At 34.4% G+C, this 26,129-nt stretch overlaps 2 protein-coding genes across 2 annotated transcripts; both read left to right on the top strand.

The window, feature by feature from the left end:
• Window positions 1–14,978: 14,978 nt before the first annotated feature.
• On the top strand, window positions 14,979–17,601 carry LOC131607129 (cytochrome P450 86B1-like). Its single transcript, XM_058879162.1, has 2 exons — window positions 14,979–16,490; window positions 16,931–17,601. The coding sequence occupies exons 1-2, from the start codon at window positions 15,198–15,200 to the stop codon at window positions 17,342–17,344; spliced, it is 1,707 nt and encodes a 568-aa protein (XP_058735145.1). The 5' UTR covers window positions 14,979–15,197; the 3' UTR covers window positions 17,345–17,601.
• Window positions 17,602–20,091: 2,490 nt separating this feature from the next.
• Window positions 20,092–22,049, top strand: LOC131607128 (ATP-dependent Clp protease proteolytic subunit 2, mitochondrial-like). Its single transcript, XM_058879161.1, has 2 exons — window positions 20,092–20,529; window positions 21,415–22,049. The coding sequence occupies exons 1-2, from the start codon at window positions 20,217–20,219 to the stop codon at window positions 21,831–21,833; spliced, it is 732 nt and encodes a 243-aa protein (XP_058735144.1). The 5' UTR covers window positions 20,092–20,216; the 3' UTR covers window positions 21,834–22,049.
• Window positions 22,050–26,129: the final 4,080 nt, after the last annotated feature.

Below are 26,129 nucleotides of genomic sequence, written 5' to 3'. Positions count from 1 at the left end.
TAGTGATCACTACAGGAGTCTTGGGATGAGGGAATTCAACTTCGCCAGCATCGATCATATCTTGAATTTTGTTCTTCAATGACCAGCAGCTATTTGTATCATGACCAGGACTATCAGAGTGGTATGCACACCTCACATTAGGATTACAGCTACGAGCAGAAGTACTAGGATTCTTAGGGGGATCCTTTAAGGTGATCAACTCTGACTTCAGTATGTGTTGTAATGCTTGAGCCAGTGACATATTGATCTTTGTGAATTGACGCTAAGGTGTATCTGACTTGTGTTTTTGTTGTGGAACTAGTGTAGAGATCAGAATTGTCCCCACATATTGGTTGTGTTCATTGCGACCTTTCAGATTGTGCACAGCATTGTTTGTGATGAGAGAAACGGGTCATACATTTAGACCATATGTGATAGAGGACGTTAGAGAAAATAGGCTATATATATTGAGGGATATCAGAACGAGTCGTACATTTAGACCTTGTCTGTTGAAGGATGTCAGAACGAGTTATTCATTAGACCATATCTGCAGAGGAATGTCAGAACGAGTCATACATTGGACCATATCTGAGGAGTAATATCAGAACGAGCCATACATTAGACCATATCTGAAGAGGAATAGCAGAACGAGTCGTACATTAGACCATATCTGTTGGAATGTCAGAACGAGTCATACATTGGATCATATCTGAGGAAGGATATCAGAACGAGTTATTCATTAAACCATATCTGAAGGAGAATACCAGAACGAGTCATACATTAGACCATATCCGCAGAGGAATGTCAGAACGAGTCATTCATTGGACCATATCTGACTGAGAATACCGGAACGGGTCATACATTAGACCATATCTGATTGAGAATGCTTGTTCGTTAGAGTCGATGAGTTATTTGACAAAGTTTTGGAATGTAAAGGCTTGTCAGAATAAATCTCTAGCTCGATTATATCTGAGAGGAATGATTGTCGAGGCGGAACCTGAAAACAAAGTTAGAAATATGCAATGTCATGAATGCAAATGAAATGTTTTCAAGGATCTTTAAGGCATTTAGTTAGCAATATTAGAAAATGATTTGGTCGCGTCTTTGTCTGGAGAGATCTGAATTTTGTCTTTGAACGTCTTTCTTTGAGAATCAAGCTCACCATATCAAGTGGGTCATAGCCTCTGATTTGGAGATACTTTAGAATTCGAAGGTACATGGCTAGAGGAAAATAAATCCTCTTGCCCCTTGATAGGTACTGAGTCTTTGAATTGGAAGGTATGTGGCTAGAGGAAAATAAATCCTCTTGCCCCTTGATAGGAATTTAGTCTTTGATAAGGGCACCTGAAATTATGCGCCCTAAATTCCTAAGATCCTTGAAAGGGTTAGTTAAATCATGTTATGCTTATGATGTCATGATGTCATGCACATGTGATGCATTAAGTAAGGCATAAGGTGATAAGGACGAAATGTCCCACAAGCAAATCCTGCAAGGAAATAGAAGGGTTAGTAGCACACACAAATAAGTCACACAAGTCACACAATTTTTGGCTTAAGGCTTGCATGGGGTCTGATCAGGTGTCCTTCCCAAGGGTATTTCTATGGATAAGGAGATTTCAGCAACAGGTTCTACCAAGTGACTCAGAATTGTCAGCCCCCTCTAAAGCACCCTCGAACATGGTACATGCATACCACGCAATGATACTTTAGGAAGAAACCTATCTGAGCTGTAGTATCGGGTAGCGACCATAACTTGGCATGCACCAAGAATAGCCCTCCCACTACGTTCCTAAAAGTCAGGATGGGTTAAAGGTGACTAAAGGTCCTTGAGCTCCGACGCACCCAAAGATACATGCGTAAACCTCTCTCATGCAAAAGAGGTACACAATAACCAGTGGAGGCCTAACTCAAGCGCGAACTTCATTTTGACCAACCCCAAGCATGCACAAGGGGGGTCTCCATGACTATGCCACTCCTAATCTTAAGTGTTCTTGAATCCGGGAATAGGATTCGTCCTTCAGTTTTCCCAAAACGCCCCTGAAAAATAAAACAAACAAAGCAAACAATAGAAAACATTTTAAAATGAATCCTAAACCTTTAAGGTAACCCCTCTTAATCGAAATTTCCCCAGCAGAGTCGCCAGTTCTGTAACACGGTGAACTGACTTTTTATTAATCGGAATGTCGCGGTAAGCAAGAGTCGCCACCGACTTTTATTTTATCCAAACAGATTCGGAAAGGCAAAAAGAAACAGAAAAAAACCTTTTTAAGAAATCTAAGTTCGGGGGGTAATTTATGCAAAGGGAAGGTGTAAGGCACCCTTTGCATCCATGGTTTTCCATGGGCTCTTAATTGCTTTGCTTGCTCGTTTGTTTAGAAAATATAGATGAAAGAGATAGGGACTTTAGCTCGTAAATGAGCGTAGCCCTTTTGAAAAATTATGAGAAAGAATATAATGAAAGTTTGAGCATTGCAAGGCAATTAGGGGCAATTACCTTAAACTCAGATGATAGGTCTCTTTTTAGCCTTTCAGAATGAAAGGGTCTCTCCTTGCCATAAGAGGGCAGGAAGCCTTTCGTTTGGAGGTTGAAGGGTCATCGAAGCATCCTTTGCCATAAGACTGTCCCATGCCATAGAAGGGCAGGTAGTCTAAGGCAAGGATCAGAATAAGCCATTTCGTAGGCAGCCAGAAGATACCTCAGCCATTTTCCGTAGGCAACATCCGAGGGTCGAGGTCATAATTGTGTATCGAAGGCAGCATCATTTAGGGTCGCATGACCTTTTAATTATCGAGGCAACAGGCTGAGGTATCCTCGTATTCGAGGGACATGGCTTATTCTGCAAAAATACGAGGCAACAGGCAACAAGGCAACAGAGAGGGTTACCCCAAAAGGGTGCGTGTGTGCAACAATCACGTGATTATATTCAATTATATTATCTTGTAAATTAGTGAGGCTAATTCAATTTAATGGTTGTCACTCCCTATTTTACTAACCACGCATTTAAATAATATAATCAAACAGATATGGGGGAGGGAAATTGTAACCAGCGGTTCCCTTAATAGGGTTTGACACAAGTAATAATTAAACAGAAAAAATAAAAGGTTAGGGTTTAGGGTTACCAAACTCGTAGCTTTGGCAATTTGACAAACCCTGGAAAAGGCAAACAAAATAGGATGAGTGCATTTATCGGTTCGAAGGCGAACATAGTTAACCCTAAAAATAAGGATATAATGTATTTAAAATAAAATAAACAAAAGTACTTAGCTTGATTTGATCTGATATGGTTCGTAGTCGGAGATAACCTCGAGGTTACCCCTGATTCAGTGTGGTGGAGGTCTATGATTGAGGATGAACATGAACAGCTCGAATGTATGTACTCGCAATACAAGAAAATAGTAGTACATAGAAATAAAATGATGCAGGATAAATGATAAGAAATACTAACAAATATCAACGATGATTAACAAAAGAAAATATAAAATTAAACATGTCAATTTCTAAAAAAAACTAATTAGAATGTTTTTTGTATTTTTTATATAGAAACATAAAAATCTAATTAATTGTTTTTGTATTTTGTTATAGATTGAATTCTAGACAAAACTACTTAAGTTTATAATAATATTTTTTGGATGAAAGAAAATAAATGAGAACTTTTTGGATAGAGCAGCGAGTGAAGCACTGCAGCCTGAAGCCTTTGAAAACCATTCAATGTTCATTTTTTATTTTATAAATTAAAAACAACATCTAATCACTAATTTGACAAGTGGCATTTAAAATATTAGAAAGATCAAATAACCAACAGCACCCACACGTTTGAAAGCTAGAAAACATAAGAAATTCCATCTCTTTCTCAAGACAACAACATCCAAACCGAAAAATGTAAAGAAACGGAAAACAGTACCTTTGTACGTCAGTTTCGCGGCTTCGACGGAGGGAGATCCACGGCGGTGGTCGTGCGGTGCTGCTGCAGGTGGCCGGGTGCGGCGCACAAGGGCGGAGATCGGTGCGGCTTCGTAGCTTCGAGGTGGTGCGTTGTCTCGGTCTGAACACCGACGACGACATCGTGGTGGCCTGAAATCGGAAGGAGTGGCGGCGATTAGGATTTGTTTCCCGACTGAGTTGAGTCGGTCTTCGCGGTGATGTTGTTGTGCTGAAATTCGATTTGAATCGCTGAGCTTCGATTGGTGTCAGATCGGTTGCAACAACTTGGAATGAAGGCTTTGTTGGAAATTCTTGTTGACAGGTTTGAAGGATGGTATTGATGACGTTACGGCGTCGCAGGTGTGCCGCGTGTTGTGTTGTGTTGATGATTTTACGGCTTGCTTCTGTCGGTTTGGATTCTGGATCGGTGCTGTGCAGTTGTGATTGGTGATGTAGGCGATGGTGTCGTGGATCTTCCGTCTTGAGTTTTTGTTCATATCTTTGAATGTTCCTTCTTTGAAGATTACCTACAATCAACACTAGAAAAACAACATAGTGAGCTGAAGAATAAACTACATGATCGACAGTAATTCAATCCTTATTTTTAATTTCTCGCGGTTCTGCTGCTTCTTCTTTCGTGAAAGGTAGAGAGAGTGTTCTTGAAATTCAATTTTCTGTGTTGGCATTATCGGTGTTGAAAGTTGCCGCAAGTTGTTGTTATTTGCAGCGGTGAAGCTTCCTTTATTCTACCTGTAACTCATGAAAACAAACAGAATATTTGTTATATTAATTGTTGTTAAATTGATGCAAGAATTTAGAAACTTTAGTGAATGTTCATATAGTGATTTCGACGATTGTGATTGTGATGAAATCGCAAGAGAGTCGGTCCAGTAATATATGAAGATGCGCTATGAACTTGTTGAATCGGTTCTACGGATTTGGAACAAAATTGTTGCGTTTTGTGCGTTGGAGGCAAGAGTAGATGAGGAAGTTGTGATTTTCGGGTGTTCTGTACATGTGAATCGGTTGGAATAAGGATTAATGGTTCGTTTTTGTGTACTGTACGAGAAAGAAATAAGGGTTCTTTTTTTTCTCCTTTTTTTTTGTGTGAAGAGTGACTATTTATAAGATGAGAGATTAGGTTAAGAAGTTAAAAAATGCATAAAATCAAATTGATTATAATTAATTAAAATAATCAAAAGTCCCAAATTAAAATTATTTGATTTGAGATTTATGATTATATTTAACCAATTACGTCAATTCTTTCCTAAAACTACAAATACTAACCTAAAATGCAAAAAGCTGTAAAATCTTTTCAAATCTTTTATTTTATGATTTTTTGATTTTTTGATTTTTTTTATGAAAAAAAAAATGAAAAATTGAAAAATTAATTTTTTTTAAAAAATGATTAAATAATAAATACGAAAATTAAGTATTAAAATGATAAAAACATATTTTTGTGATTTTGAATAAAAATAAAGTTAAAACTAAAGTTAGAAACAAATAAGAGGTAAAAATGTCAGTAAGTGAGACTCGAATCCAGGACCTCTCGCGCTTGTACACTCAAATCCTTACCGACTGGGTTATGTCAATTACTTGAAATAAAATGACATATGAAAATATGTGAGGGCAAATTTTGGGGTATGACAAAATTCAAATAGCTTTTTCAGCTTTTTGTATTTGAGACTAATCTGAGACTTGAATTCCAGAAGTTCTGTTAGACTGGAAACTAACTCATCTCTAGTAAGTTCAGAAAATACCTCTTCAGAATCTGATTCTGATGTAGATTCTGATCCGTCATCTTCTGTCGCCATCAGCGCACAGTTAGCCTGCTCATCTTCAGAGTCTGAATCATCTTCTGACTCATCCCAGGTTGCCATAAGACCTTTCTTCTTATGAAACTTCTTCTTGGGATTTTCCTTCTGAAGTTTTGGACATTCATTCTTGAAGTGTCCAGGCTCATTGCATTCATAGCACATGACCTTCTTCTTGTCAAATCTTCTGTCATCAGAAGATTCTCCACGTTCAAATTTCTTTGAACTTCTGACGCCTCTAAACTTCCTTTGCTTGTTCTTCCAGAGTTGATTTAGCCTTCTGGAGATCAAGGACAGTTCATCTTCTTCTTCAGATTCTGATTCTTCAGGATCTTCTTCTCTATCCTGAAAAGCGTTAGTGCATTTCTTGATATTGGATTTTAATGCAATAGACTTACCTTTCTTTTGAGGCTCGTTTGCATCCAGTTCAATTTCATGACTCCTCAGGGCACTGATCAGCTCTTCCAAAGAGACTTCATTTAGATTCTTCGCAATCTTAAATGCAGTCACCATAGGACCCCATCTTCTGGGTAAGCTTCTGATGATCTTCTTTACGTGATCAGCCTTGGTGTATCCCTTGTCAAGAACTCTCAATCCAGCAGTAAGAGTTTGAAATCTTGAAAACATCTTTTCAATGTCTTCATCATCCTCCATCTTGAAGGCTTCATATTTCTGGATTAGAGCAAGAGCTTTAGTGTCCTTGACTTGAGCATTTCCTTCATGAGTCATTTTCAAGGACTCATATATGTCATAGGCCGTTTCCCTGTTAGATATCTTCTCATACTCAGCATGAGAGATAGCATTCAGCAAAACAGTTCTGCATTTATGATGATTCCTGAAAAGCTTCTTCTGATCATCGCTCATTTCTTGCCTTGTCAGCTTTACGCCACTGGCATTTACCGGATGTTTGTAACCATCCATCAGAAGATCCCATAGATCACCATCTAGACCAAGAAAGTAACTTTCCAGTTTATCTTTCCAGTATTCAAAGTTTTCACCATCAAATACCGGCGGTCTAGTATAACCATTGTTACCGTTGTGTTGCTCAGCAGAGCCAGATGTAGATGTAGACTTTGCAGTTTCATCAGCCATCTTTTACTGAAGCGTTTTTCTCTTCCTGAATCTTTTCTAAACATGGTTAAGTGCTTGCACCTTAGAACCGGCGCTCTGATGCCAATTGAAGGATAGAAAAACACTTAGAAAGGGGGGGTTTGAATAAGTGTAGCTTTAAAAACTTGACCGATAAAAATAAATTGCACAGTTATTTTTATCCTGGTTCGTTGTTAACTAAACTACTCCAGTCCACCCCCGCAGAGATGATTTACCTCAACTGAGGATTTAATCCACTAATCGCACGGATTACAATGGTTTTCCACTTAGTCAGCAACTAAGTCTTCCAGAGTCTTCTGATCACACACTGATCACTCCAGGAACAACTGCTTAGATACCCTCTAAGACTTTCTAGAGTATTCTGATCCACACGATCACTCTAGTTACAACCTGCTTAGATAACCTCTAAGACTTCCTAGAGTATTCTGATCCACACGATCACTCTAGTTCCTTACAACTTAATGTAATCAATTCTAAGAGTATTACAATTGCTTCTTAAAAGCTATAATCACAAACTGTGATATTTCTCTTAACGTTTAAGCTTAATCTCACTAATATATTACAACAGCAATGTAGTGAGCTTTGATGAAGATGAAGATTCTGAGCTTTGAATAGAACAGAGTTTCAGCAAGTTAATATGAGTTGTTTTGTTCAGAGTCGTTAACCTTGCTTCTCATCAGAACTTCATATTTATAGGCGTTGGAGAAGATGACCGTTGAGTGCATTTAATGCTTTGCGTGTTCCGTACAGCATCGCATTTAATGTTATACGCTTTTGTCAACTACCTCGAGCCTTGTTCACGCTGTGTCTACTGACGTTGCCTTTAATAGCTTCTAACGTTCCTTTTGTCAGTCAGCGTAGCCTGCCACATGTACTTCCTTCTGATCTGATGTTTGTGAATACAACGTTTGAATATCATCAGAGTCAAACAGCTTGGTGCAAAGCATCTTCTGATCTTCTGACCTTGAAGTGCTTCTGAGTGTGATACCATCAGAACTTCAGTGCTTCTAATCTCATGTTCTTCTGATGCTTCCATAGACCCATGTTCTGATTCTGCTTCGACCATCTTCTGATGTCTTGCCAGACCATGTTCTGATGTTGCATGCTGAACCCTTTGAGACAAAGCTTCTGAGCGCTGAATTATGCATACTCTTTATATATTTCCTGAAAAGGAAATTGCATTGGATTAGAGTACCATATTATCTTAAGCAAAATTCATATTATTGTTATCATCAAAACTAAGATAATTGATCAGAACAAATCTTGTTCTAACATAAAGAACCTCAAAAAATCCTCCTTTAGGAAGAACCAACATCTCTTAATGAACAAAAAAGAGAACCCATCGGGACCCGGGCTTTTATCACTCCCACACCTCCATATTGCTTCCTTGATTTCACATTCTTCAAAAGGCCTTTCGAGAGAAACGCGATCTACATCGTTTAAGCTCTTGAAAGGGATACCATCAAGGTTCAATCTATCTTCCTCTAACTCAATGAATTTCGAAGCAAAGGGATTGCGGACCTCGTCCTTAACCTCTTCTACTTTTTCAACCAAACCTCTGGGACAAACCAAAGGACCGATGTGGTTACGTCTTCTCTTCTCTCTAACCACATTATGAAAGAAACGCGAATTGGAATCCCCATCATTCAACCACTTAAGCCTAGATTTTTGAACGAGCATGTTTTCCTTGATCCTAAGATTCAACCACAACCTCTTATTCGCCTCACTTCTACCTTGCAAAGAGACAAGGAAGTCCTCCTCCGCCACTTCCTCCAAAATAGAGTCTCCCTTGTTCACCTCCTTCAAGCTTTCCTCCAATTCCAAGTCGACCTTACAAAAAATCGATGTGTTCCACCATCTAAGTCTCTCTTTCAACCTTTTCAATTTTTCATAAAGCACAAAATCGGGTCTACCCACCACCGTCATCTCTTTCCATTCCGATTCAACAAAAGGGAGAAACGACGGAAAAGAGAACCATTCATTATTAAATTTGAACGGTTTAGGACCCCAATTAGAATTGTCCTTCACCAACCAAACCGGACAATGGTCCGAAATATCTCTACACCCAACAAATTGACCAACCAAACACCATCTATCCACCACAACATTAGACACCAAAAAACGATCGATCCTACTCATAGCTCTCCCACAACCACTATACCAAGAAAACTTCTTACCTTTACAAGGGATATCCACCAAATCTATGTCCTCAATGAACTTACCGAATAGCTCCTCTTCGTTAGAAAGAACCCCGTCCCTCCTACCTTTCCTCTCCGAGGGATTTTTAATAGAATTAAAATCCCCACCAATAATCCACTCCCCATCACAATATAAATTCTTCAACGACAAAATTTTAGCCCACAAAACTTTCTTCTTAGCTAAAAGACACGAAGAGTAGACATTGAGAATATAATAAATTCCCCCCTTCCACTTTACTTTGATTCCTAAAAAGCCTTCACCTTTGAAAATTAATAAGACATCCACAACACCTATCTTCCAAAGAATTATCATACCTCCCGACATACCCAACGAATTTGAATAAGAGAAGCCTATGTCCTCCTTGGTCCAAAAACTATGAGCTAATCCTTCCGTGGTGTTTGTGAATTTAGTTTCTTGAATTAAAAAAATGTTCGCTTCCCCTTTTTTAATTATATCACATATCCTCCTTCGTTTTAGAGTGTTTCCACCCCCTATAATGTTAAAAGAACCAATGATCATTTCAACGAAACCGGAATCTCCTTCTTGAAAAGTATTGTTGTTTTTGTGCTATTTTATTTTTTTGCTATTTAAAAATGAATTAGACTAATTAAAATTAAATATTTTTCTCACTATTTTTTTCCATTTCTTTGTAAGTTTTTCTTTAATTACATTCCAATTTAATTTGCATTCATTTGCTTTAATCATCAATTGGGTAAAAAAACAGTGTCTTATATGGATTTTGTTAGAATATATTTAAATTAACCAATCGTTAGTTGGTTCAGTGGTGATTGGCGCTGGACTTGGTAGGGAGAACCACGGTTGGATCCCCCGCAACTACGATATCGGGAGGGGGATGGAACCACTTGATGCCAGAAATTATTTTTTACATAAATTATTTTAAAGGTTATATTTTATCTTTAGTCTCTATTAAAAAAATAACATTTTTTGTTTCTACAAATTTTTTATCCATACAATTTTAGTCCCGATTATTTTCATAAAATTTTGGATAATTTATTTATTTATTTATCAAATTTTACAATTTTTTAAAATAACATAAATTTAATATAAATCTTTTAAAATCTAAAAGTTAGTGATAAAAGTAATGAAAATTAACTTAAAAAATAAATTTTGAGTTATTTTTTTTAATAAACCTTTTATAACGTTCTAATTTCTAAACATGTCTGCAAATAATTACATAAAAATATACATTATATAACAGCAAAAACTAAACCTATACAGGCCTGACTCTGTGTCTGTACAACCTGAGCCACAACACAGTGCCTCATAATTTTGGGGCCTCACAATTTTGAGCCACAACACATGTGTTAATTATATATATATATATATATATATATATATATATATATATATATATATATATATATATATATATATATATATATATATATATATATATATATATATATATATATATGGCTATGTTTGGATATCATAAAATGAACGGAGCATAATGGATCATAGCGGAGCGGAATGGAGCGGAGCGGAACGAAGATACCATTCCATTGTTTGAGAATTTTAGGACGGAATAAGGTAAGTTGTTCATTCCGCCCAAATCGAAGGGAAAGAAATATGGTGGTAAGTGATGGAATGGAATGGAATCCATACCACTCCATTCCGTTCCGTTCCATCCGTTTTTTTTATAAGTCCATATTTTAAATTAAAACAGGGCCTCCAAATTGGTTGGGCCAGCCCTTAACCTATATGTATAATAATTTTACAGGACCAAAATATATCAATTTTTTTTACAAAGATAAAAACAAAATTTAATAGTTTATAAAGACGAAAAATATATTTAATCCTTATTTTAATTTGTTTAGTTTTACACAATTTTTATTTTTAAGTTAATTGTATCTTGGTTGAATTTTTTTTTAAAGATATGATATTTGGAGCCAAATGTTACACAAGTTTGATTTTTTATTGGTTTATAACCACCGGTTTAGTCTGGTTCGGAGGTCAGTTATGGCATCGAGTGGTTCCAGCCCCCTTCCGATCGTAGTTGCGGGGAATCGAATCATGGTCCTCCCTACCAAATTCAGCGCCAGTCACCACTGAACCAACTAATGATTGGTAAACTAAGTAGAACACATAATTAAAAAAAAAAATTGTATATAAATATGGTGTGAAAAGCCAATTTATCATTTATAATTGTTTTTTGGCAATATTTCTATCTATCTCTGGAATCTCTCAATCACATGGAAAAATTCAATTATGTCCTCTGATTTTGTAGATACACATTAGGAAGTACCTTTTGTTTAACAAAATTTGATTTTTTTTCTTCCGGAAGTGTATCTACGGAAGTATAAAAAAGATAGTGAACGTTGAAAAAATTCAAATCAATTCAGTTCATCAAAAAAGTACAAGGAGTGGCAAAGAAGGGATGTGTATGATGTATGAGCAAATTTCCTAAATCCAGAAAATCAAAGGTTTATGGTTCTTAATGGAATTTTGTCTTTGGTGTAATACAATTTTTTGACTAATTCTTTACAAATGGACATGTTGTTGTTTCTAGTCTAATACGATTTAGAAAAATTCAGATTAAAAATTTTGAAATTTTGTAAAATAAAAAAATATATATTATAAAACAAATAATTTCACAATGGTTACTTAATACAACTGTTGTTATAGGTAGAACACTATTCAGAATAATAAACGCCAAAAATGACGTTGTTGAGTATCAAACACATGACCTGTAAAATTTCTCACAACGATTGTTTAACACAACCGTTGTTATAGGCAGCGCGTTATCCAGATCACTACAACGATCAATATACCGTGATTGTAAACTACACACTTAAAATCACATCCAACCTCACAAGGTTGGTCAACTGTGATGATATTCCTTTACTAACTGTTGTGAAATGTGTTTTCTGTAATAGTGCACCTTACTCTCTCTCTCTCAATTAGTGTTTGATTCATCCTCTCTACTAAACCATTCAATTGAGGAGTTTTAGGAAGATTCTCTTCATGTGCAATACCATGCTGTTTGCAATAGGCATCAAATACTCCATAATACTCACCACAATTATCAGAACAAACACATTTTAGCTTCTTGCATGTTTGCCTTTCTACCAAAGCATAAAATTCTTTGAACTTCTTGAACACTTAGTCTTTTGTCTTCAAGGCATAATGTAACATCCTAAAATTTAAAATTATTTATTTAATTGATTATTTGTGGACTATTAGTGAATTTGTGTGAAGTATGATGATATGTGTGTGATGTGTTGTAGGGTAGTGTTAGATTAAGGAGATAACTAGAAATTATTGGATTTAATAATTTAGTTTATATTATTAGAATAATAATAATTGAGTTTTATTATTTAGAGTTGTAATAATAATTAAAGTAGAATAAATAGAATAATAAAGTGAAAAGGAGGATAATGGCATAATGGTAAGTGTGAGTGCTTAAGTGAGGGTATGGTGGTAAAAGGATCATTAGGGATAATAAACTAATAGAAAAGGGGAAAGTAAGGGAATGAGGGATTCATTCTGACTGATCGTGAAATTCTGGGAGAACATAAAAGTGAGAGTTAGGGCACAGAGAACCAAGAGGAATTTTCCATAGAACGCGAAGGAAGAAATCAGTTACTAGGAATTCTAGGTAAGAGGGTGTAATCGAGTTTATTATAATTGATATCAAGTTAATGTAGTGGTAGGCTTTGTTCTTGTTTTGTATGATGAATTGATAAAGAACATGGTGATTGGTGAATTGATGATATATTTGATGTTGAATTGCCATGAGTTTATGTATATGACGTGTTTTTGATGTGGTTATGTAATGTATGATGATTACTATGCATTTTGGATTGAACTTGTCGAAATTGGGTACACTTCTGTCATAGAAAATTTGGGTTTTAGGAGTAGTTTTCGTACATAGAAATTTGCAGAAAAAAATGCTTCTGTCAAGGTGGTAATCGGTTACCACTTTAGGAGTAACTGGTTACAGCTGTGGCAATCTTTGAAAATTTTGGAATTTTGTCGTGGTAACTGGTTACCATTTTTGGAGTAACCTGTTACCGCTGAGTGAAAATGAGGTATGCGCTACTGTCTTCTAAAGTAATCGATTACCGCTTTTTGACTAATATGACTAAGTATTCGGTGCCACAAAGACGCTTCCATGTTGATAGCATTCACATTATCCCTAGCAGCCAAAGCTTTTGTCCAATACAATTTAGAAAGTTTCTCCCCTCTAGTCATAATCAAGTTACCTTTCTTGGGTTTCCACTTTCTAGATTCAAAGTGATTGTCATAACCACAATCATAAAGTATATGCACACATATCAAGTTAAAACTGACATCTAATGGATGTTTGACACCTCTAAGAAACTACTGTATTCCTATGTTGGTTTGAAAGCATACACCACCAATACCAATTGCCTTAAATACACCATCATTACCCATCTTCAAGATTTCAAAGTTACCAGAAGTATAAGATGTGAAGAAATTCTTCCTTGGTGTAACATGCAATGTAGCTCCACTATCAACAATCCACATATTCTCATTTGATACGAGATTGAGAAACTCATGATCACTTAGAATAACATGTTCATTACTAGTAGCAGTAGTAACACAATCATCATCATGATCTTCATGATCTCTTTGTTTAGACTTACTCTTCTTGCCTTTGTTATCTCTTTTCCACTGATAGCAATACTTATGTACGTGTCCTATTTTATGACAATAATGACACTTCAGATTCTTGTAATGCGGCTTGGATTTTCTTATGATGATCTCTCTACCACCCTTTGGTTCCTTTTTATGAATTATTCCCTTACTTTCAGTGGCAAGCACCTCAGATTAAGATGAAGAACCTTGTGCCTTCCTTCTCATCTATGTAACATCTTACAGTCACATGGACATTTTAATTTAATTTTAATAATTCTGATTTAACAAGTGGCATTGAGGGGTGTTTTGGCGTGGAATCTTTGCAAGTTAAGGGGGTAATGAAAAAAAAACTTTACCAGGGGCTAAAATAAATACTCGCTAACATTACAGGGGGGTTTGTATATTTAACCCTTAATTTTTTCATCCCTTATTGGGGTCGTTTGGTTTGTTTTCTTAAATGAATTTTAAAGTGTTATATAATTTTGTGTAAAAAACTTTACAAATAAATTTTTTATAAAATCAGTAAAAAATTAGTTTGAATAGTTATTCTTAAAAATATAATTTTAGATATTTTATTGAATTTTTTTTAATGTCAAATTTTTAAAAAATTACTTAATTTTAAAGCTATTTCAAATAATTTTTTATAAAAATATTTTAGAAATAAATTTTTTTAAAATTACAATTGCAACTATATTTTGATCTTCAATAATATATGTTTATGTTATAGAATATCAAAATTAGTCTTTCAATTTAGAAAAAACAAATATAAAAAAATGTATAATATTTTGAAAAATAATTTTATAAAATCTATTTTTAAAAATATAAAAAAAAAACATTTTTTAAAGCTAAAACAAACAAACTCGCTAGAAAATGAATCGAATCAAAACATCAGTGACAAAACCCTATATCTCACACTATCCGAATTCCTAATTTCCAAATATCTTCATAGTACTCAAATAATTTTTAAAACATTTATATTTTTTTTAGAAATTTCTATGCTAAGAGAAGAATAAAGTATATTTATTTTCCATGATCTATTATCTCTTCACGCATCTATATTTAAATGTACTAGTACTATCTTAATCCCAAAGATAAAGAATTGCCACCTTAACTTCTTGAATAAGCAATAAAATACTCTCTCCTCAACCCAACCAAGTTAGTTTACATTAACTCATAGACTAGTATTTGATTAAACATTCTAACCAAATTCCAAAACCATGCCGTGTTAGTATTAACAAAACAAAACAATAAAAATACAAGAATTAGGTAGTTAATGTATATATAGATTCATAAGCCAATAAAATCATAAAGAAACTTGTAACACTATACTCCCTCTTAGGTAATCTGCCTCATCAACTTCTCATCCTCCAAAGTCCAAACCCTTTCTTAAAACTCTTACACTCCTCTCTACTTTAATTCCTTTTCCCATAATCACTTTTAACAATTTCAACTTTTCCTCTCAAAAACATTTCTGTTCACCAAACCAAACCACATATGCAAACTCATGCATATAACTAACATACTTCAACCATGACCAAACCATTACTATCATGCATTTTCACATTCCTTATCTCTCAAACACCATGACCAATCTCAACCTCTCCTCCTCCTCTTCTTCCTCTTCCTCCTCGCCTTTCGCCGCGGACTTCAACATGGTCTATTCCCTTATTCTCTTCATCTTCCAAAACATCCAAACTCTTGAAATTCTCATAGCAATCACCATCTTCATAATCATTCATTCCCTCAAACAAAAGAACCATCATGGTTTACCTATTTGGCCTTTTCTTGGTATGTTACCTTCTCTACTCAATGGCCTAAGAACCAACTTGTATGAATGGTTCTCTGACATACTCAACAAACAAAACGGAACTTTTCATTTCAAAGGTCCTACTTTCAGCAGCCTCAACTGCATAATCACTTCCGATCCTCGAAACCTCGAACACCTTCTCAAAACCAAGTTCATCAACTTTCCTAAAGGAACTTACTTCAGAAGCACGGCAAGAGACTTACTTGGAGACGGTATATTCAACGCCGACGACGAAAAATGGCAGAAGCAAAGAAAAACAGCGAGCATTGAGTTTCATTCAACGAAGTTCAGGAGTTTAACAACTGATTCTTTATTTCACCTTGTTCATTCAAGGCTTTTACCTGTTCTAGAGGATTCAGTTGATAAAAGAGTTGTTGTAGATCTTCAAGACATTCTTTTAAGGTTAACTTTTGATAATGTTTGTATGATAGCTTTTGGTGTTGATCCAGGTTGTTTGAGTCAAAATCTTCCTGTTATACCATTTGCAAGAGCCTTTGAAGATGCAACAGAAGCGACCATGTTTCGTTTTGTTACGCCGACGTGTGTTTGGAAGTTTATGAGGCTTTTCAACTTAGGCACAGAGAGAAAACTCAAGAGATCAATCAAAGGGGTTGATGAGTTTGCTATGAATGTTATTAGGACTAGAAAAAAGGAACTGTCTTTGGAATTTGAGGACAAGAAATCACAGAAATCTGATCTGTTAACTGTTTTTATGAAGATGAAAGATGAGAATGGAAGTGCTTATTCAGATAAGTTCTTGAGAGATATATGTGTGAATTTTATATTAGCTGGGAGAGACACTTCTTCTGTTGCTTTGAGTTGGTTTTTCTGGTTGCTTGATAAGAATCATGAAGTGGAGGAGAAGATTTTAGAAGAGATATGCAAAGTGGTGAGTCAAAGAAATGATATGAAGAAGGATGTGTTTGGAAATTCTTTGATATTTAGGCCTGAAGAGATTAAAAAAATGGATTATTTGCATGCTTGTTTATCAGAAACTCTCAGATTATACCCTTCTGTTCCAGTGGATCACAAAGAGGTAACTAATGTTTATTTTTTCTTGTCTATTTTTCTTGTTTCTATTTATCAGTTACATGTTCTCTAGCACCAACACCTCTGAAAAAAGACATTGTCTGTGTCAGTGTCGGACATTGTAATTATGCTCAGATTATTTATTTTTCAAACTAATATTGTTGAGGACGTGCCAGTTTCAATCTCAGTGTCGTATCCGATGTTTGTCAGTGTCCCACTACAATGAAAGTTTTTACTGTTATGTTGAAACCATGCAAGAAGTATGAGTCAAAAGTTTCAAATTTTATTGGAAAACACCAACCTATAGAAAATCTGCAAATTAACTAGTGCTACCTAGAAGAATAATCTCACACAATTCAAAGTCATGTATTAAATTCACCTAGTGGCTCGAGGTTAAAAGCATGCAACTATTAATAACATAATTATGATATTGTTTTTTTTTTGTAGGTAGTTGAGGATGATAGGTTCCCAGATGGAACAGAACTAAAAAAAGGAACAAAAGTGATATATGCAATATATGCAATGGGGAGAATGGAAAGCATATGGGGGAAAGATTGCAGGGAGTTTAAGCCAGAAAGATGGTTAAAAGATGGAAAATTTATGAGTGAATCTGCATACAAATTCACTGCATTTAATGGTGGACCTCGTTTGTGTTTAGGCAAAGATTTTGCTTATTATCAGATGAAATATGTTGCTGCTAGTATCATATTTAGGTATCATGTGAAGGTTGTTGAGAATCACATTGTGGAGCCAAAGATTGCATTGACTATGTATATGAAACATGGGATCAAGGTTAATCTTTGTAAGAGGGGTGATGATGAAATTGGAAAATACTTGGATTTGGTCATTGGTGAAAATTAATTATGCTAAGTTGATATAGTGACTAATGATGTTGTATTTTTTTTTTCTTTTTTGTTTGGAACATGTATAAGGGTTTTTATATCATTAGAGATTTATGTAGTATTAGTTTGTTAACACAGAGTGATATTTAGAAATAGGATTGAGTGAGTATAGTACTTGGAATGAAAGACTAAATAAGGATGTTTAAAGTTGATTGTTGATTGGATATTTGGTAATGGAATTTATGAGGAGAGATCATGTACATTTCTTAAACTAGACATTTCAATAACTATGATTTTAGGTATAGAAATGTCTAATGAATTTTTATTTTTTAAATCTGTGTTGTTATATTATCTATAGTGCTTGCTTACAAATGGTTGTAACTATAAACTTTAATAGTTCTATATAAAAAAAATAACTTTTTGGTAAAAAAAATTGAATAAAAACTTTACTTTCTAATTATCCAAAATTAAATTGTACAAGCGATCCAAAGGACCCAAGTATTCATCCAATCCATCTAGAGAAGTATTATAGTGAACCTTCCAATTCTAATCTAATATACTCTATGTTTTTTTAGATTAAGCCTTTTATATGAATTTATCTTGAATTTGATTGCAAGAGTGAAGTCATTATCCCCTTTGATCAATGGTCGAGGGAATGAGGAATAGGGCCACTAATGCACCCATAATGAGATAATCATCACCAAAGAAGCGGTCGTCAAAAAAAGAGAAACACATAATAAAACATTAAAATCATCATAACAACACAAGGAAACTTACCGATAAGAAAAGCTTAAAGATTTTCAAAAATGGGAAAAACACTTCGAGAGAGATAATAACTATGAAGAAAAATGATAATGGGGCAAGAAAGTGAAGAATGAAAAGAGATAACTTAGTCCTATTTATACTCTGTGTGGGAACCAACAAACAGAAAGAAAATAGATATGTCAGGAAAAATTCAATGGATCATCGAGACCACACACCCACCAGTAAACTAGTCCCAAGTCATAAGGGATTACATTATCGAATTCATAACGACATTTACAATCTTCATAAACTAATCATGGCATGCTTATGACGAAAAATCACCTTATAAATCATAAGCTCCATGTGACAACAAGATGGAAGGGTGGCAAAGTCAATAAAACCCCATCATATTTTGATCCTAAAAAAACCAAGAATACAAAAAGTTAAGAATTAAGTCAAATTTAGATGTTAATTCTCATAGAAAATCCAATAACATGAAGTTTGATGTGCATATGAGAAAACAACTTGCACCACAAGTCATACTCTAGCTACTCTTGACTAGGCTCAAGAGCTACTTAATTGAAATTGGTTTGACGCCCACTTTATAAAGACTCGATGGAAAAGACTATTCACTTAGTGAAAATTTAAGATGCTCCATGAAACAAATTCAGCATTTAAACTCTAACTATTCTATTATAAAGAATCAAAGTATTTACATATGCTTTCTTGTCGGTCGCCACTAGGGGTGATCGCGGTGTGGTTTGGGCGGTTTTGACGAAAAAAATCATCCGAACTGCAAGAGAAAAAATCATGCGGTTTGGTTTGGTTCGGTTGACTTTTAAAAAAAATCCGAACCAAACCAAACCAAATTAATGCGGTTTGGTTCGGTTCGGTTTTTTACAAATATTTTATTGAACAATACATACATGTAGATGACAACATAACTTTGTATTTAGACATTCATACACTATCAAATAACAACAAAACTCGTCATGTTTTGACAACAACTTTCTATTTAATATGTAAAAATTAAATTAGACAAGTTAAATAATAAACATAAAATAATAGTATAAAACAATATAAAAATTATTAGAAATGAAACAAAAAAATAGAAGAGAGGAGAGATTAGTGAAGGTGAAAAAGAAAAAACAAAAGAGTTGAGAGATTAGAGAAGAAGATGTGCGATAAAAATGAAACTGAAATAGGGAACATTTGCATAAAAATAAGAAGGTAAAAAAGAAAGAATATAAGAGAGTAGAGATTATAGAAAAAGAGGGAAGATGTATGTGGCAAAGAAGGCGCGATAATACTATTAGAGATTTGAAAAGATCAGGACTAAAATCATATGTGTAAGGACGAGAAAATTGTTCTTAACCATAAGGCTAAGGAATAATACATTTAAGTTTGGGTTAGATGTGAGTTAAGTAAAAGTTAGGTTGTAACATAATGCGGTTTGATTCGGTTTACAAAATACAAACCGCAAACCGAACCGAAACGTGCGGTTTTATTAAAAGATGACTCAAACTAATCCAAACTAAATGCGGTTTTTTGCGGTTTCGGTTTGGTTTGGTTTGGTTTGCGGTTTTCTATTGGGTTGGTTTGGTTTTGAGCACCCCTAGTCGCCACCATATTTAACATTATGAAATTCAACATGACTCAGGTTCACCACCTCATTTATAAACTACACTTATCTTATTAAACTCAACTTCGATCTAGTCTCACGTAATAAAGTTAAATAGTGGTTTATAATTATTAATTATATAATATAAACAATATGAATTTGGATAAAATATTATTTATATTAATGTTACTTATATGCTTTAACCAATAATTTGATTTTATAAAATAAAACCTAAATCTAAACATGATATATCAACTTTTCTCAAAAAAATTCTCAAAATAATTAAAAACAAAAATTAATTAGTAATTAAAATGGTACCCAAAAAATACTTCTTTAGAAAAAAATAATTAAAATGACAAAAACATTTCTTTACAAACAAGCCATAAAACAAGGGAAAATGAAACTAGGGACCACCGTACACCTTCCTGTTGTGTCGTGTCACCTGTGTTTCAGTTTCACTGTTTTGGTAAAAACAAGCCCTAATCACAAAACCGAACCAAAAACCCAATCTCAGTGACAAAGCACCATGAGAGCCTTATTCAGAACCTCAAAATCACTCGCAACCAATTTCTTGTTCAACGGAACAAAACCTGAATTCGCACCATGTAGAAATCGAGCCTACAGTTTGATCCCAATGGTCATTGAAACCTCTTCCAGAGGTGAAAGAGCCTACGATATCTTCTCTCGTCTTCTCAAGGAACGCATCATTTGTATCAATGGACCCATCTCTGATGACACCTCTCATGTCGTTGTTGCTCAGCTTTTGTTTCTTGAATCTGAAAACCCTTCCAAGCCTATCAACATGTACCTCAATTCCCCTGGTGGTGCTGTTACTGCAGGTAGTAATTGATAACACCCATTACCATTTTATCGCCTTTTATGCTCTTTAATTGCATACATCTTCTAAAAATATCGTTTTTTGATTACCCATTTTGTTGTATCACAATAACCCCCTAATTATCAATGCCTTCATGTGAAAAAGATGTGATTTTGTGTTAAATAGGTAAGGTTTTCTTGTCCTGAGATTTACTTTGGAGTCTGTTTGGATAAGCAACTTAATTAAGCTTGTCGAAAGTCACACATTCGATGAGATATAAGCTGAGAATGTGTTTACAACTAAGAGACATCTCTCGCCCTATAAGTCAGTTTTGTAGGATTGAGTTAGGCGAAACTCGGATTATAAGAAAGTGCTTATTGTTTTTAGATAAGCTATAAATTGTTTTCAGAATACCATTGAGAGCTCATCTAAATTACCATAAAACAACTTATTGATGTGTCATAAAATGTTTTTAGACCACTCTAACACTCTCACAGGTGATTTATGTTATTAGATATGCCGAAATAATCTATTCATAGGTCAATCCAACTGCAATCTTGATGTTACAAGTTATGAATCATTTGGGAGAATAGTGCTTGTATGTTGAAAGACTGGGGGTTATGGTCTGAGCTAAGGGTTGAAAGAGTTAAAAGGCCAGAGTTCAAAGAGAAAATACTAGTACCATAATAGCTAATATACTAACATTTGCTTATCCTAAGAAAAAACATGCAAGCTCTTATTTGGAGGAATAGTGTTTATATTCAAGTTCATTATGAACAAATGACTGAATGGCTGAATAACTAATTGATTTATTGTCTTATAATTACCAAACATACCCATTACTGCTAGGTAACAAACTGTTGAGTTGGATAGTGATACAGTTGATGTCTGGTTGTAATGTTTGTAGGGCTTGCAATTTATGATACTATGCAGTACATTCGGTCTCCGATCAACACAATGTGTTTGGGGCAGGCTGCGTCCATGGCTTCTCTCCTGTTGAGTGCGGGTGCCAAGGGTCAGAGGCGTTCTCTTCCGAATGCTACAATCATGATTCACCAGCCTTCTGGTGGATACAGTGGCCAGGCAAAGGATATGCAAATTCATTCCGATCATATTAAAAAAATCTCGGAAGAGCTGAATAAGTTGTACGCCAAGCACACGGGCCAACCGATTGATGATATTGAGAAGAAGATGGATAGAGATCATTTTATGTCCGCTAAAGAGGCAATGGAGTATGGGATTATTGATGAGGTTATTGATCAGAGACCTATGACTTTGGTCTCTGATGCTGTTGGCGATGAAGGCAAAGATAAAGGTTCAAATTAGAATCGGAGGGTAAGGTTTCTTTTAGTTGCAGTTGGTATAATTTTATCAATTGGACATAATCTTTGTAAGTTTCAGTTATTAGATTTTACAATTAAGCTTCAGTCTTTCTTCTCAATTCGGTTTAATTGGCATATTTTTATCATACAGATTTTGAGCTTTAAGTACCCTTATCTTGAAGTTTCTAATTATTCACAATAATATAAGATGAATTTTTCAGTAGTCTAGTAGTATTTATCTGATTGCTAAATTATGTGTGGAACAGTGGAAGTAATGCTTTTATATCTTTGAGTTTGGTACTTGTAGCATTCTTAGTTCCTAGTGCTTTGTAGTTTGTATACCTCTATCCTGCTATTAGCAATCATCTCAAGAGACTGAGAGGAATGGTTTGATAAATCTGCTGATGTGATGCATCGTAGTTTCTTGGTTTTGAAATTGCTCGAGTAGCATCCAATTTCATAATTGGAAGTTGAAAATTAGGCTGTTGACTTGTTTCCCTCCTGGCTATTGGACCCTTACAAATTTAGAATGGCATGAAAGTTTGCCCAGATTTTGGAATACTTTCTTATCAGTGGCAGAAAGTTTGATCTTGTTGAGAACTTGATGCATTGACATGATTGCACATTTCTGAACTATAGTGTACATGGGTTTTTGTAGGAGAAACTCATGTACACTGGGAGACTTTATTGAAATAAGTTTTTTCTCTTCCCATGTTGGTCAAAGCTCCTTAATTTTTATTTTCTTTTCGAATTTATCATTTCCAGATCTTAAAATCCAGGTGCATGAAATTTATGTTCATAGGAATAATTTTAAAACTCACATCTAGATTTTGCAATCCGGATGCCTTAGAATATAGAACAAACATAGGATTCATTAATTCGAAACGGAATATATCATGGATCAAATATCAAGGATCAGTTAAGCTAGTAGCATTCTTGGAAGTTGACATGGTTTCTTCATCATGTTCAACCAAGTATGCCATGATTTCTTCAATTGTCGCTAGAGGAATCAAACTAGCCTTAATAACAAGAATACCTATATATCCAACATAATGCCTAATCTGATTGGTCTCTTGAAAAGATATTGACTGAATATAGTGCTGGTGGAGGATATGGGCATCGAAACGGTCTAGAAGGGGTTAAATAGATCATTCTTCAGTTTTGCAAACAGATGTGCAAATTACATCCTCCGAGACCAGTTTGATACCATGAGAGCATATAACAAATGGAAGCAAAAGATAGCAGTGGTTTTTATAAACATACGATTAAATGGACAATACAGTTAACTTAGATTATCAGAAATTAAAACAACCGGTAAATATGAGTTTGCTTTAAACAAACAATTTAACAATTATCATAATTCAATTTTTACACAAGGCTCAAATTGAATTTGATTAATTAGATGATCAATCTAACAGCAAGAGTTCATACAACAGTAATCGCGAGGGAGAATATTCAAATGACTATACCTATCACAAACCTAAACTTTAATCACGAAATTACTATAGGCAGATAAATTCTAACATCATGTTATTCTACGAAAGCGATACAAACCTAAGCATGGAAAATTATGTAAAAAATTTAAGAGAGATGAGAAAAAGGGATAATACACCATATATATATATATATATATATATATATATATATATATATATATATATATATATATATATATATATATATATATATATATATATATATATATATATATATATATATATATATATATATATATATATATATATATATATATATATATATATAGAGGAGGGTTATATTGACTCCAAGAGTAAGTTATAATAACTTACTCCACATCTTGACCATTAATTCTTTTCAATCTAATGGTTAAAAATAATATAGGTTCAACTTTATCATCGTTGCAGGAGCTTAATCCACTATTCGTTGGTTTCTCATTGAAAATTGTTATCTTCCAATAAAAATAAAATGACAATTGTTTACAGAAATTATACAACCACTTGATACGACATACTCTTGAAAATAGCTAGTTTTCTTAACTTAATCCTCTCTTGTTGCATACGACGTCTGCTTTGCCGATCTTACAAGATTCACCTGATCTGGACTTAACTCTTCCAAAATTAATAATTCCGTCAAGCCTCCGTTTTGCAACAAGCTTTCCTCGGTGCTACTGGTACCTTGAATATTGATATGTCTGAAGAACGTAGAAACTTCGACTTTGTCTGTAGGATTTCACACATCACTACCGAAGTAACCAGACGAAAATACTTCTTTTTTCTTGCTGGATTGCCAATCTCCAACACCGCCACACAATCTCAATCTTGACCTGCAACTCAAGGAATTCATAAAACATCAACAAAGACTGATCCCCACCTACAATAGATCTCACATTCTCTAAGAATTGAGAAGAAACTAATGTTAATCTTGCTAGAGGTTGAAGATGAATTCAAATAAAAAAGATAGATGTGAAAATGTCTCCTTTGAAAGCGGGTTTCCAAATTTTTAGAAAGACTCTCAAAGATGTGATCATGATCACAATAATCACTCAAAGTCGATTCTTTTTGGCAAGGGAGAGAGGAAATGCAAATATATAGGTGCTTGAAATTATGCCCAAAAATGAGTAAAGATGTCCTTTTGATTCGAGTCAAGAGCAACGAGTATGATTTGAGTCAAACAAGTGAAATGGTTTGAATCAAGAACTTAAAATTCAAATTTTACACTATGATTCAAATCAAGTGTAATATGTGATTGGAATCATGGTAGATTGTGATTTGAATCAACTACAGCCTGTTATTTGAATCAAATGAGACAAAATAAAAGATAACTCATATTTTGTACTGTTATTTGAATCAAGTATCATTTGTGATTAGAATCATGGCAGACAGAGGCAAAATTTGAATTTTCAGCAAAATTTGAATTTTCACATTCATGTTTGATTCGAATCATGCATAATCTTGATTCGAATCACACTTCTTAAATTTGTTTTTTTGAGTAAAATGAAGTGTAACTTTGAATCTAAAGTAAGTATGATAAGAACAATTCATTCATGAGTTTTTTGACCCAAACAATTGACTAAATTGACTTGAACCATATTGCATTGACTTTTACCAAAAGGTTTGATTTATGCATGCAAAAACACAATTTTATGCAAAACTTCATTTAAAAAACATTGCACTCAACTCTAAGATATATGCAAAAATCCAACTAGATGAGACTCAATTATGAAAGCGATAAATAATAAATGATAATAAACGAGACAAGTAATAAAACCGAAGCCCTAGAGAGCAAAGTAACTTCAGTCTCCCACTTTTTGATGCTTAGAAAACGACGTTATAACTGAGTCAACTTGAACATTAAGTAAAGCATGATCAAGGTTTTGCTTCGTGCTCCCCAATATTGCACCCTATCAAATTTTGATTAAACAAATAAATTAAAACTAAACTCACATTACAATTTCTCTCCTTTGGCAAGATCAAAAAGAGATAGATGCTAATAAGTTTAAACGCAGAATAATCAACGACATAACTGATGTCGAGACAGATGTAACAAATCTAATGTCGAGACAGATGTTCCAACATCTGTTATGACATCCTGAACAAACTTTTGAAACTGTGTGATTATGCATAAAATAAACATGCACAACATAAATAACACATACATAATTGTTTAACCAGTTTGGTGCAACATCACTTACTCTGAGGGCTACCAAGCCATGAAGGAAGTCCACTATGGCATTAGTTCAAAGCCTAGACAAGTCTCATGCTTACAATTTTCCATCATAATCACTATCCTATGTTACCTCTACCTAAGACCTTCCTAAATATGAGAAATCCCATCTCACGTCCAACCACCAGAGCGATGTCTAACAGTCCCAATTACTTTATCAACGACCTTTCACCTAACTGAAAAATCACACTTAAAAAATCAAGTCACAACCTCGTGACAAAGGAAGACTACATCTCCAATAAAATAACCTTAGTCTTGTTTCACAACTTCTACTAAAGAAAACACCTTAATCAAGACACCCCTTGATTAATAACAAAAAACTTAGTTAAGACACTCCTTAACCAAGAACAAGTACTCGATATTGCTTAAAAGCTTCGATCAAGAACAATACTCAACTCTATGCTTAAAAGCTTAAGAGTGTGAACAATACTTAACTCATTACCTAAAGGTTTCTGAGTGAGAATAAGAATGTCTACCACAAATATCAAAAGATACAAGGGGACGTACACCACAAGTTACACAAGAGACTCTCAAAACCCTTATACCCTAAATCTTAATTTACAAACTATGAATAATAAAAGATACAAAAATATTAGGA

Source organism: Vicia villosa, linkage group LG5 (genome assembly GCF_029867415.1).
Source record: "Vicia villosa cultivar HV-30 ecotype Madison, WI linkage group LG5, Vvil1.0, whole genome shotgun sequence".
Taxonomy (NCBI): Eukaryota; Viridiplantae; Streptophyta; class Magnoliopsida; order Fabales; family Fabaceae; genus Vicia; species Vicia villosa.
The sequence above is the reverse complement of the archived record's forward strand: the minus strand, read 5'-3'. Positions and strand labels throughout refer to the sequence as shown.

Bases quoted from the DNA above. Each gene is read 5' to 3' on its own strand.
- LOC131607128 (XM_058879161.1), top strand. From the start codon at position 20,217: ATGAGAGCCTTATTCAGAACCTCAAAATCACTCGCAACCAATTTCTTG. The intron at 20,530-21,414 runs GTAGTAATTGAT...TAATGTTTGTAG, and splicing joins TGGTGGTGCTGTTACTGCAG to GGCTTGCAATTTATGATACT.
- LOC131607129 (XM_058879162.1), top strand. From the start codon at position 15,198: ATGCATTTTCACATTCCTTATCTCTCAAACACCATGACCAATCTCAAC. The intron at 16,491-16,930 runs GTAACTAATGTT...TTTTTTTTGTAG, and splicing joins TTCCAGTGGATCACAAAGAG to GTAGTTGAGGATGATAGGTT.